The sequence below is a fragment of the Pleurodeles waltl genome, chromosome 4_2, assembly GCF_031143425.1.
Source record: "Pleurodeles waltl isolate 20211129_DDA chromosome 4_2, aPleWal1.hap1.20221129, whole genome shotgun sequence".
Taxonomy (NCBI): domain Eukaryota; kingdom Metazoa; phylum Chordata; class Amphibia; order Caudata; family Salamandridae; genus Pleurodeles; species Pleurodeles waltl.
The window spans coordinates 566,780,222-566,794,800 of NC_090443.1; the positions used below are offsets into that span (position 1 = coordinate 566,780,222).

Here is a 14,579-nt window from a genome sequence, read left to right on the forward strand (position 1 = left end):
AGATCGTGTGCTCTAATCTACAACATGCAACGCGCACAAAATCAGTATTATTTTTCACCACATTTGTTCATTGACCGAAACTGCAGCAGCCAAAATGAGCCTCGCTGCATGTGCTGTGAGGTCTAAACGACTGCCTGTAAAGGTTCATTTGGAGCTATGGCGGTTCGCTATAAATTGAAAAGATCACAGCTTTGGGGAAAAGGCCTATACTGCAAAGGCCTTGCTGCATAGATTATGAACATCATAACTCAATATTTTTTTCAAAACTACGGTCCTAATTGGACCCAATGGGGATCTCGCGCTTTGATCAGATCACAGTAGCCGTGACTTTACACTGGAAAATGTCACAACTGTGAAGGTTTATCACCTGTAGAGCTGGTCTTTTCTCTGATGCCATGTTCTGTTCTCGTTAGCATTATTCAAAGTTTAGTTGTTAATTAGCTTGACACTTCAATTATAATCATCATCAATAGGCGCTGCCATGACTGCAGAGAAAAACTCAGTGGTAGAAAGAAATTATCGCTCACCTTTCAAAGTATACAGACTAGTGATAGGCTGCACTAAAAAAGGGACCTAATTTAGAGGCCTGTTTCATGTGCTTCCAAAATCATGCACTGTTTTTGTGTCCATGACTGGCAGTTTTGAAAAAAAGGATGGCTTTTGTTTACTTATCCTCTCATTCAGTATGTTGAGAGTGTGCTAACTTGTTTGATAGCTCCGTGTTAGCACACGCAGGTATTTCCATTAAATGTTAATATATGAGAAGGTTCCAAGAACATATGTTTTTCAAATCCCATAGCAATTATGTTGAAGGCACCCATGATATTGGCCTGCCACATTAAAGTCAGACAGGAGAAAAATCCCAAAGCCTGTTTTTTTTACTACATGTGCTATATAGCAATAGCATGCGCTTTTCTCTTTGGGTGTTCTGCTCTGTGGTATATCGCAAAAATAATGGTTCCCCATCTGCCGAATGAGAAGGGGCTCCACGTCTCCCGTATCTTACAGATATTCCTTGGCCTTGCGCTGAATCAGGCCAACTTGAAAGGCTAAGGGGCCCCCAGGAGGGATGGAGGTCCCCTGCATTGCAGAGGTCTTGGTTATGCCCCTTGTTCTGCTGCTAACATGTGCCGCAGGGTCAGCCATTTGTTGCTGTTTAGCAATGCCTAATATTTAGGGGTACCTTAGCACAAAACACCATGGTTTCCATCACAGAGGTAGTCTGAATAATCCTGTGATGATAATGCTGACTTATTTCTTGGTCTAACTGTAAAGCTATGCCACTGCTTAGGTGCTCCGCCCTCCTCAATGTAATAGTTTCAGTTATCATGTGATGCTCAAACCTTAGGCCATGCTGTTAAGGGGGGAGCAGGGTTCATCAGATATGCTACGTGATATGAGTAAGTGATTCTGATGGGGCCTGAACAAATCCCCCTATAGTGGGTAGCCTATAAGATGCTCCCTTTGACTAAATATTGTGCAGTAGACAAATGTCAATACTCAAGATCGGCACTAAAGTCACCACCAAGCAGTTTATCTGTAAAATAATTAACACTATTTATATGAAAGGGATGAGGAGGAAGAAAGCATAAACCAATTTGCATTAGCACTGTCTAGCCAACCCCCGCTTCCATTTCAATTAGCAGGGCAGCAGGTGCTCCACGCAGTTCCAGACATGAGCTCTCAAGATGGAGGATGAGACTGCGACTGACCTGCCGACAGTGCGGTTGAAGCCTGCTGATTGAGTTCATACCTCTCTGCACCAATTTCCAAGGTGTTAATTTAACTGTTCTCTGTCATTCAGGTCTCGGCCTTGAAAAGTAAGCTGAAGAAGCAGTCAACAGCTACTGGAGATGGAGTCGCTCGGGCCTTCCTTCGAGCGCAAGCAGCACTCTTTGGCTCCTACAGAGATGCGCTCAGATACAAACCTGTAAGCTTTTCATATCATCCATTTTGTTCTCATTAACTATGTTTTTGAATTTCGAGTTGTCAGTGATAGAAAATAATGTAGCATTCACGCTATCCCTATGATTTCAAGAGAAATGTGTAATTAACTGAACCGTGTATCTTCCAGTAGGCATTTTGAGTCGTCCAAAAACAGGTACATAGAGTTAAAACACGTATCGTGCATTTCTTCACTGTTAAACATGGGTCCACAAGGGATAATGCATTTGCCCAGTTCCCTGTTTGTGATCAAAATTGTACTAAGTAAGATTTCTCTTTTTTGTGTATTGCTGTAGGCCAAAGTGTCTTTGGACAAAGCATCATAGCGGTGTACTTAACTTAGAGCGCAAGATCAATACATGTACCATTCTCATGATGAAAACAGACACTCAAATATCCCCATAGAGTGTGTCAAGAAGGGTTCTTACAAGTGCTTTAGTTCATGAACGTAAGAGTCTCTGCGTAACCTTGTGTGCTCCTTGGTGGAGCCTGACTCAACATAATGCACAGAATTGTATTGTTCAGGAGCCATGTTTCTGAACATATATGGAAATGTTTCTTATAGCTTTGACACTTTGGATAGAAAGACTGAGGTTTTCGCAGAGGGTGGGGCAAGTGCTAATAAAGATGCTGCTCTAGAATGTTTCCATAGTCACTATCAAATCAGACAAACTTGGAGAAACTTTCAAAGCATCCTAGCATCCCCAGTCCTCACTCTGTCTTGGCTTGATTTTGGAGAACCACATGGCTGACTATGCGGCCCTTTCTTGTTGCATATTCCTGTCAGAGGTCTTTATTGATGTGATTCGTGTGAATTTCAGAAAAATAAGGTACTAATGTTAAATTAGTTAGGGTAGTACTAGAATACAAAACTGATTGGAACGTGATGATTTTTGTTTTTGGGGAAATCGAAACCATATGATCCTGATTGGTGGCTCATAAGCAGAATGCTAGGGGAGTGTTGTGTCACTCATTTATGATCAGTTAGCCACAATTTCTTTGGTCAGCTCCGTGGGCCTTCATATTAGCTTATTACCTTATCAATTGTGCTTCTTATCAATGATGACATTGTTGTGAAACTTTTACAACAGGAGATCTCACTCAATCTAAAACTACAACTGGCAGTTTATGTTGCTCGTGCATTCTGTGTGTACTTCTTGTATGGGGGATGGCAGTGTTGTTCATCTAATGTTGACCGAAGATTGAGTGTGCTTCTTGCACACAGTACACAATGTATTCAAGTAACTTTATTTTTTTGTCTGAAGAAGTGAAAGCCTGATGCATTGTCTTTACTGCAAAATGTGTTAGTAAGTATATAACAAATCATAACTATAATTTTGGACCTTTAATTTTGGACTTATGCTTACTTCTGGGAAGAATTTTGTGGCAGTCATCCATTACACCAGCATATGTTTTCAGCTTGTTGAGGCCAGGCAAAATTAACAGAAAGTATCCTTTCTCACAAACTGTATATTTGGGTATGAAATCTGTGAAATCAATGAGTGCTTCTTGACTTGGCACATCTAGTAATATAAAATGCATCATAAATTCAAACTTGAAATGAAGCATGATCATCCCGGGAACACATTTCCTATGGTGATTAAATGTCTTTGACTTTGGAATAAAAATAAATTATGATTTAAAATATTTGGACAAAGCAAACGTATTGAGGTTTGATATTGCCTGGAAACTGTTAATTATGACAGTTTGATGATTTTTTCGATAGTTGACATGACAATTATCTGTATGTATGACTTTGCATGGAATAAACCTTCTACAATAAACTGCATCTTTACAAAAAAATGGCATTTGCTGCTTTACCAGTATGTGTAGATAGAGAATGCTTATCTTTAAATCCTAAAGGTTCACTTACAAAGAGGAGGGCATAATGTTATTTACTGAATGTATAGAGGCACACCGTGAATCGAAACACTTCTCAATAGCAATGAAGAGTGAAAAAGCGTGGGCAGAATATGAAAAAGGAACCCAGAGGAAGAGGGTCAGGCTCAGATGCACATAGTTACAGCAAGATTGAGAAATGTCCATAACAACAGCCCAGAGATGGTATTTGACTACAGAATAACTTTGGTGGTGGGTGGATCAATGGTTTCTACGGGAAATATGGGTGGTGTAATTTGATTCTTAAAGCGAGCCACTGCTAAGTGTTGTTGAGGATATTGCATTTGACTAAAGCTTTGTAGAGGGGCCAGTGAAGACTTCTGAAAATGTCAGAGATCTAGTTTTGAGACTTTTACTGGCTAACCAACCTGGTGATCTCCCAAATAAAGGTATTTTTATGTCTGGCTCTGAGTTGTTGAGAGAGCTGGCTACAGCAGTTGTTGACCACGGCAGGGATAAATTGGCTCTTGATAATTTGAAAAATGAAGAGGGGAAGTATTTGCACTGGCACATAGGGCTTAGAAAATGTCTAATTTGGAGTCATTCAATTGAAGCCCACTTATCACATCAAATTGTCCTTGCCCCTTAAGGTTTTCAAGATCTCTGAGAAGAATGAATGGGAAAAACAAATATAGAGATATGCTTGCACTTTTTCTCCATCAGGTCACAATACAATTCTGTAGCAGTTTACCAATACAATGAGCCAACGAGGAATAAAATAACTGCTAAACAAAATAGGAGCATCAGAGTGGATGCAGGTCAGAATATTTTGTACAGAAATATTGTCTGACATAAATAGTGTGCCCTAAACATTGGTCACAAAAGTTGTTTCATTATGTATATCCTGACAATGCTATTGTGGTGCAATATCATTAGATTACACTGAGAAAAGCCACATCTGACCAATGATTTCTTCACAGAGGTAGTACTAGACCCTATCATGTTGCTTATCACCCCAAAGGTTAAGTCCCACTTGCAGTTTAAAAACATGCTGCAAACCACAGCATTGACAGGCTGAAAGAAAGAGTAGATAAAGTCCCTTCTTATGTCAAATGACAACCTGGTTTTCCCAATGCCATTTCCAAGGTTGATGCTTTAGAAAGGTTTCTGATCATTCCTAAAATTTCTTTGGGAGTATGTATAGTCACTGATCAGCTCTAAGCATATTTATTCAGTTTCAGTGTGTGTTTATGTATGGGTTGAACTTATTTCCCCCCTTTATCTGCTGTAGTAAAAAGTGGGATACTGTTGGAAATGGCCCTTTCGGCAGGATCATTCTCAGACTTTTTCCCTTCCTCCTTCGTCTTCTTCTGACCTTGTTTTTGCTGGATTTATGTCTGTGCGCACTTTACTACTGCTAACTAGTGCTAACGTACTCTCTCCTCACAATATGGTAATATTGGCTCATACCCAATTGGAATATTTAAAATACTTATAAGTCCCTAGTAAAGTGTGCTACATGTGCCACCAGGGCCTGTAAGTTAAATGCTACTAGCGGACCACATCACTGACTGTGCCACCCACATAAGTAGGCCATTAACCATATCTCAGGTGGTGCTACCTTTTCGATGTGGCATTTAAAATTGCTTACCCAGCCTTAAACTCCCTTTTATTACATATAAGTCACCCATAAGTTAGGCCCTAGGTAGTATGTAAGTAAAAGGTAGGACATGTACCTTTATTTTTTACAAAACATAGTGTAGTGACAAACAGCCTATTTCGTTTTTTACTACTGTGATGGCTGCTCCTCTCATAGGCTAGCATTGAGGATTCCCTTATATGCTTTAAAGTGGTAACTTCTGATCTGAAAGGAGTAGGTTCGCCATATTTTGTATGGTTGGAATTGTAGTGACAAATCCATCTTGCAGGTGTAGTTGGATTTTACACTAATATTTTAGTAATGTCCCTTTTAGAAAGTAGGCATTTCTTTGCTCTTACTGCACTATGTGCCTTACTGCCAGTCTCCAATCCATGTCTAGCCTGTGCTGGGTGACAGCTCCTCTTGTGCATTCTATCCAGACAGCCATAACACAGGACACTCAGCTGCATCGGCATTCATCTGTATAGTGATGCTTCTTCCTGGCCTGACTCCACAAAAGGACGAGTGCAACTGATTCCTAAAGCACTGGGTGAAAACTTACACCAGTGAATATCTCGAAGTGCGCTTATTGGATTTGTGCGTGTTATGGGCTTCATTCACTCGGATAAATAACTTCTATTTTTCTAACCTGGTGTGGAGTCCTTTTTTTTTTTTTTTTGTGTTTCACTTTGTTACTGTGTGAGTTATTGCACAAATACTTCACACATTGCCTTCTAAGTTAGGCCTGCCTGCTCTGTACCAAGCTGCTCCAGAGTAAGCACAGCATCATTTAGTTTGTGTTGTGATTCACCCTGACTGGAATTGTGGCACCTACTTGGTCAGGGTGCATACCTCTGCCAACTAGAGACCGCAATTTCTAACAGTTAAAATTTTGTGCAAAGCCTAATTAGAAGAGCGTTTGTTCTTTCCTCCTTCTCAGACACATTGTGTTTCTGATTAATCTGTCAGTATCACCTCTGCATTTGCGAAATCAAGACTTGGTGTGAAAGCACACTTCTCAGCCTAGAGCATCTTAGACATAACACAGAGTAGTTAGAACAAGCTGTTTAACAAGTGCTTAGGGTTCTCAGTGCTCGAAGGTTATTGGGACATTTTCAGATGGCTGTGAAGGTTTTAGTCTGGGCTACTTCTGGCTAATATTAACTAAAAGAACAGTTCTTAGCCCTTAATTCTTCTGATATCACCTTTACCAGAAGGTATTTCTCAGTAGGTTCAACAGTCTGATTTCACAGAGTATATACCTTATCTCTCCAGCAAGCTAATATGATTGTGTTGCATGCTGTCATAATTGCTGAGCTTGTTTGTGATTTACACTACCGGCATGTGAAGTGATCAGTATCTTTACTAGTATATCGTTCTTGCTGGATGACCATTAAGTAACATTAATACATCTACAATATAATTGCTGCAAGAGTTTCCAAGCACTATATACTGAAACCCTACTTTAGCCCAATTTCATAAACTGTAGTGGCTACTTGACAATGGTAAGATCACTGTAATAATCTGGGTAAAATGCCCATGGCCAAATGAAACCCTGATATTTATTTAACTGCACCATCAGCATATTGTAGATTTAGAAAGTACAGTGGACTTGCACAGTCTTTCATACTCCTAGCCCCATAATGTGCAATAATTGAATATGCATAGGTGCATAATAGCCCTAACTTAAGTTCAGGATCTTTTTAGCTAAAAAAAATGTATCTATAGAACTGTCAGAAAGGCCTTTATCTTATCATGACTCAAAGTGTGGCACTCAAGGTATTATTTCTGTACACATAGAGCAAACTTATATGGCTGGAAGTTCTCCTGAATATGGCTTTTATTCTAATGGTCACATATATCATTCTTGCAGTAGAGAATGAGTGAACTCAAGGCTTTTAGAACATGCTGCTATCTGAACATGTTTCCTCCCAGTAAGTCAAACCATAGTCTAGTAAGTCAGCGGTTCTGCATTCGAATGGTTGACCAATTAGGCTATAGAAAAAATAAAAAGTGTCGGGTCTTATGCAGAAGGAAAATGTTCTGCCTCTGATCTGAGATGAATGAAACTTGTATAGTGAGAGTTGGCATTTATTTGCTGACCATAGCATGTGACCCAACTGGTAGGAAATATGTTGGCACTAAAAAACAAATGTCCATTGCCGGTGTGTGATTTTTGGGCACTACAACGTGTGCCAAATATAATGTGCATAATCACAAAAAGCTAATGAAGGAGTTGAAGGTGGCCAGAGATGCAACTGTTATGTTGTAAACCAGATGGGCACCACATTCTGCCCAGTTGCAAATGACAGAACAAGATTAGGAGACCATGTTGCACATCATTCTTTTGGGCCAGACATTGAAAGATGGTGTTAACAATACTTTTTTCTTTCTGGGTAGGAGGCAGAAACATATGGTTGAAGATAACTGAGGATGTCACTAAATCAATCTAGGTAATTCAAGTTTTTTTTCTCAAATTTAAATCATAACCCTACTTCCAAACAAAGGAAACTCTGATTGGGAACAGTCCTGGTTGGTGAGTGAAAGCATCACATTCCAAATGAATAGAAAGGTCCACATTTTATCAACTTTGTCTTGTTCACACTAAAATCTAATGGACTAAAGTTCATCTAGGACCCAAACCCAGATGTGCTTCTGCTGGCCATGAAGACAGTATCATTCCCCCTGGGAAAATAGATTTAGGGTGTCAATGTTTTTATAAAAGTAAAAATCAGAATATCTATTTGGGGATGCTAAAATACTGATCATATATGTTAGACCACACAGTACAGAAGAAAGAGGTTTGAGGGACACCTCAATAATTTGTTGAAAGGAAGAAATTAAGGTTGCCAGGGAATGTGCTAGAAAACTCTGTTAAAAAGGTTGCAATTAAGCAAAGCTCTGGGTCATAGGTTAGCAATGGTGGGTGGCTAAATTAGAGCTATTGAGATAACAAAAGATGCACAAAGAGTGTACGTGGTAAGGTGCCTCAGGTCTCGGGGAATCCAGGATGTCGCTCTTTTCAATTTCAGGTGGTTCAAATTCATCCATTTTTAAATGTGTAGTAAACAGTTGTTTAGGTTAATTGGTCATACTACCTTCTCTAAGACTTGTAATGATTTGAGTGTTGTTGGCATAGTAAAAAACCTTCAAGCCAAATGACTTAATCAAATGAGCCAGAGATGGTATGTACAGTTTAATAAAGAACTGAGAAGATTAAGCACTGTGAAACTTCACAGGAACATTGTCTTAGCAATGATTCTAAAGATGTTAACCTTACCCAGACAGCTGTTTACCAAAATATCTTCAAACCATTTTAAAGCTGAGCCTTCAATCCCAAAAAGTTCAAGACTTCTGAGAAGGATGTTATGATTTACGGTGTTATATGACCCAGGTAACTAAATCTTATTGAATTATTGTGGTTGGCATCTAGGAGTCTGTAAGACTCCCCCACTTACCCTGTACTGCAACAATAGTAAGCTCAATACTCTAACCTTCGCAAAAGCCCTTGTGTGCTTCATGAAGTAAATTTTTTAAAGTGACAAAACTACCTAAAGAAACACTTCCCTATCTAAGAACCTATGTAGGAAGAGCCACTGGGAAACTGGTCTGTATTGGGAAAAGGCCTCAGGGCCAAATCATTTTTTATTTTTTTTTAATTGTTACTAAAAGAAACAGAAGCAGTTTTAAAGTCTTCTTTCTAGGATCCAATTAAGATGGCTATGGCTTAACTGGGGTCAATATATAGATAGTGTTTGTATAGGTTTGCAGGTAATAAGTCAGCAGGAGACCCTGATACCCTATACACATTTAGTGTACCCAAGAAGTCATTGTGTCCAAGGAGGATGAACCCGGAAATTGTAGGGCTCGGAGTATGGTCGGTATGCATCACTTCATCTCGAGTTATACCACATTATGAGGAGGCTTGGGTGTCTTCTGTCCTTTGACAGAAGAAATCCACAATCTCATTGTACTTCTCATTAAAACCAGTATCTTGTTCTTGGAAAACGCTTTTTAGGGTTTTGTTAGAATTTTCACATAATTACACTTTAGAAATATGTCTTCTTTCTTCTTTAAGTGTTAAAAATGTGCAATTACACACAGAAGTAATGCCTCTTCACCACTTTACAGGTGCCGAGCAAAGTCTGTTTGACAGTTAAAAAGAAATTCTGAATATATATTTTTTTTAAAGTGATGCATATGGCTCCTAGTTTTTTCTTGAAAACTGATGAGTGGTGGCATGCCACAGACTAGTGCAATAACATTTAAAAGTCAAGTGCTCAGGAACACTGCATATGGAGAATTCCCAAAATAGTGGAGCCTAGGGTGCCTATTGTATGTTACTGAACTGAAACAATCACCGTTTTGGGTGAAAATGTGAGATAAACAAAGGCTACTTGTAAAGTTTATGGTAATTCTATTGTTACATAATTTATAAAAGTGCTGTAAAGATATTTTTATGTGAAACTTAGTATTGAAACAAAATCTTTGAGCGTAATAGTGTAGATTCAAAGTTATATAAGATTTCCATTAGCAGGCCTTGCTCTCAATTCTATTTAATCCGAAAACATGGCAAAGAAGAGGTGATGTAAGCCTGCATTTGTTCATGTCGGTTACTAATGGGGGAGGTTACTACATCACTCTTTTTCCTGTGTGAAGTACAGGAAGTTGAGGAAATTGTTAATCCCAATTTTCTGCAGTTACCAATGTAAATTGCCAGTTTTTTTCTTACTACTATTGTAGGGAAAGAGTGTGCCAATTAGCGAATTACTAGAAGTGGTTTTAAGAATGAGGTCATTTCACTTGCATGATATGTTGAAAGAAACGAGTGAACATCTCGGTTTCAATGGGTTTCCTTTTTCTGATTTAGAAGTATACTATTGGAGTTAAAAACCTGACTGGTCTGGGTTGAATTATCAGTTACACTGGGCTTTTTTTTGTAGCCACTTTGAATATATTACATCTGAATTGATTTTAGGGAAACTGCAATTTCTGTTTTATATTTGTATGCATTATATTTTTAGGTCGAGCGCGGAATCGCTTTGACCTGCTGTAAGAACTGTCTGCTTTTAACCACACCCACCTCATGCAGACCACTTTCACTCATTCATGGGCTTGTCTTTCAAAAATCACTTGATGTAATTGGTAAATACTTTACGTTTGTCCTGCCTAGGGGCGGTTTTGTTTCTGCTTTGCACACTGCCTCTGGTATATGGATAATCGTTTGATTGACGATAATCTTTGCTCTGAGCGAACTACTTTGTTTTTTTGACTCTCCCCTTCACGGATGGCATCCACGGCACTCACAGCGCAAACTCGATTGCCGCCTGTGAAGCACATTCAACGATTTCTCCCTCAACACTCATTCACATTTAAAACCTCTCGCCCCCAAACAATATATTGACATATATATTGGGGAGTTAGTACTGCAAAAACACATCATGGGTGCCACCCTCCCTGAAATACTCCTCTTCCCAAAAGTTATGCACATACCCTACCATGAACATGACCCGTGACTGTTATTTTCCATACAGTGCTCCCTATACATGCCCCTGACTGACGTGATTGACTGCGCCAGACCTCCATGCATTTAAGATGCTCTCTGTTTTGTATCCGTGAACTCTTTTTCTATCGGGATGACTCCTGTGCAGGAACCACCTGTTGTCCTAAATCTGTAGATTGCATGCTTTGGGTTTCAATGCTGAGAAAAAAAAAAGTGTGATCTACAGATTTAGGACAAGAGGTGATTCCTGCGCAGGAGTTATCCAAGTAGAACAACTGTTCAGAGATACGCGGCTGTTGAGTTTGCGCCATTGCCGCCATGCGCCAAGGGGAAAGATAAAAGAACTTGCTGCTGCAATTTCAGTCTAGCAGCCTGGTCGACGAAGGGAAGATGTGCAAGCAGAGCTTCTCCATTTGCACTCCATATTCTTAGAATTTACTCATGATGTGAATGCTTATTTTTTCTGCATGTTTGTCAGAAAATAAAGCTGGGGTATCCTCGAAACGGTGACGACCCCTTTCCACGGAACTTCTGCAAATCTGTTTTTATATATAATTTTTTGGAAATTAATCACGCTGAATAGTTTCATTTGTGTTATTTGTTGTATTTTCTTTTGTGCAATTGTATACATTTTCCTGTGTTGCATATGTACCCTGTCGCCTCCCCTCCTTCTTTTTGGATTTCGGTCATCCTTTTTGTGCAAACCTGCAGAATATGGCATCTCCTCGCTGTGCCCCATTTTAAAAATAAGCTCAGGCTGCTATTTTCTGTTTTTCGTTTGTCTGCACATTTTAATAAAAAACTGAGAATGTGGGAAAGGCACTTTGGAAGGGAAGCGAAGGCGCCACCTCAAGGGGAATGGGATTAATTTGTTGGCAATTTTTGAGAAGGGTAGGAGAAAGGGGTAGAGATACATTTCGTGTGCTGGGTCGTTTGACTTGTGTGATTGCTCAAAGCACTTACAATTTAAAGGGTCTTGACCAATAAAACATTTTAAGTATTTTATTTTTCTATCTACTTTTTTAATTCAGCTATGAAAAATGAACGTTTTAAATAGAGCCCTGAAAATGTATTTAGAGGATATGGTCACACTGCATTACTTTTGGTCGTTTTCTTTTCATGTGGTTATGACCCCCTAGGGGCTAACTGTATGGTGACATGGCCATATTTCTTACAAATTTCTGGTGTTCTCTAGGGGCTGTTCTGAGCATTACAGTCTAATGCCAAAAGTTTATTTCTGATAAAGGTTTTTATTGGATTCATATGATAATTGCATATATTTTATTAATCTCTCCTTATTGCAATTATAACCATGATTCAGGCCAACTTAAAATCCTTATTACACTATGACTGATTGAACACACTTGATATGTTTGGGTGACCCTTCTAGTTTATTTTTCTCGTTACTCCTCTATGGCTGTCTTGTGCTTTTTTGGGGAAATTGTGTTAACCAAGCAGCAACTCTGATGGTGGGAGTGGTGAAATTGATATTTATTTTTTTAATTAGCATGGCAGATTTAAAATAGAGTGGTAAATGGCAACAATTTCATTTTGGGCTGCAGATAGAGTAAGAAGGTAAATGGAAGTGTTTTAGTTATATACAGGACCACTGGAAGTATTTATTTTTCTTGTTACTTCTCCATGGCAATCTTGTGACTTTGTTTTAGGAATTGTGTTAGCCAGCCAGCAACTCTGATGGTTGGGTGGTGAAAGTGATATTTTATTGAAATTAGCATGGCAGATTTAAAATAGGATGCTAAATGCCAACATTTTCATTTTGGGCTGCAGATAGAAGAAGAAGGTTTTAGTTATATGCAGGGCCACTGGAATTATGTGGCAGGAAAACACCAGATTATGAGGCATGGTTGATCAATTTACGTGGCAAGAAAAGTCCAGTTATGAATTTACAACACCAGTATCTCTAACTCATGCAAATACAAGACCCATTGCATTGCAAATGCTGTTATATTTGTAATTGTATCAAAGGTTTATTATTTATGCCATTTCAAAAAAATTGTGGTTGTTGTGAGCTTTGTTTTTAACAGAAATAAGCTTAGAGTGATAATAAATTTGTTTTCACAGGTACATCATTCTTTCGAGACCCGTACTAAATAGTAGTAACAGGCTTTTTGAATTATGTATTGTCACATATTTATATGGCAGAGTATAATTTGAGGCACAGGGAGAAAAAGTGATATTTGATCAAGTGCTGATGGTGACTGCAAGGTTAACGATTTAGCCACTAGACTGATCTTATTGATTTTGCCATTACATGTTTTCCCTGGTTGTATTAAATTGTTATATTTGTTTTTACTTTGTCTTCTGTTATCGTAGTGCACTCATGAAGCTTCTCAAGCCATCTCTGAAGAATAAATGATGCTCAATATTATTTTATTTCAACTGTTACTTTCTAAAGAAAAAATGACCCCTGCTGAATTGGGAATTTTGTCTACTTTTTAGCAATTCATGGCTTTCCAAGATCCAGCATTGGTTTCAAACCCATTTCTTCCTCTAACTGGAAGAAGGTTGAAAACACACAAAAAATGATTAAATGGCAATGTCCCAGTAAAATACCAAAACTGTGTAAGGTTTTAGAGGGCTTTCATATGGGTATCTGGAATTAAAAAGAGACTGAGAACTCGAGAGTTCATTGTTTATTATGGCAAAAAATATTTCTTAATATCTACATCCTCTCATTTACTCTTTGCGGATATGTTTGAGTTTTGGCGTACCCTTGGATTTCACTTTCGTTTTACAGGAGAAGTTTGCTTCGTGGTTAACCTCAGGGTCTTAATCTGGGCATAATATTTGTTTTACTTGAGGCCTCCATGCCAGTAGGCAATAGCCACTCTTTGACCCAAAGTTGGGTGGAGAAAGAGCTTCTTTTAGAATTATGGTTCGCATTTGAAGAAATAAAAACATTTTCAAATGAACATTAGGTGTTATTTATGGTTTGAGTTAAACACTGATTCTTTTCAACAGATTTGATAGTGTGTAATCAGTAATTAGTATACTGGAATTATTCGGACATATTATATCTCAACTTGGAGACAATGACCTCCCAAGTGGGGGAGATGTAAGAAGTGAATGGGTTGTTAGCTGTTACCTAATAACAATACTTTTGGTGATGCTTCTTCATTTCCTACTTCTGCAGAACTATTGGCCCTTGAGTCAGCCTTCATATCGAAACCGGTTCTGCTAAAGAACCAACTAGGGGCAACTTCTTCTATTGAAGGACATGAATCTAACTCAATAGACTAAGCTACTGATGTTCTCGTTTTATCAAAATAATCTGTTCTGCAAGTAGTTTAAAAGACAAATTTGATTTTTTAATAGGCCTACAATCCAAATTGTGCTTGGTTCTCACATGAAACTATATCTGGTTTAATTTTTTTTTTAAAAACTGACCCCGTAGAGGCTTATCTCTGTTGTTCTTCTTGAACACATTGTTTATAGTCATGACCCCTTATTCTAGCCCAAGTAAAAATTACATTTACACACACAGCACAGTAAGATAGGAAAAAATACAGTTATCCAACAGGGTTCTTGGGTCTTAGCCACTCAATTCGTTGTCACCAAATGTAGCCAGGGTACCACTTATCACCATGAATCCCTATCCAATAGTTATTCTTTGGCTGTCCTAGAGTAGGAGGG

At 38.6% G+C, this 14,579-nt stretch overlaps 1 protein-coding gene across 2 annotated transcripts in view; it reads left to right on the top strand.

The window, feature by feature from the left end:
- Positions 1-14,579, top strand: part of DENND1B (DENN domain containing 1B) — a 1,047,500-nt gene that overhangs the window by 803,274 nt on the left and 229,647 nt on the right. For both annotated transcript variants that reach the window (XM_069232125.1, XM_069232124.1), the window contains one exon: positions 1,805-1,930. In XM_069232125.1, the coding sequence (XP_069088226.1) occupies positions 1,805-1,930 (126 nt within the window). The remainder of the gene's footprint in view (positions 1-1,804; positions 1,931-14,579) is intronic.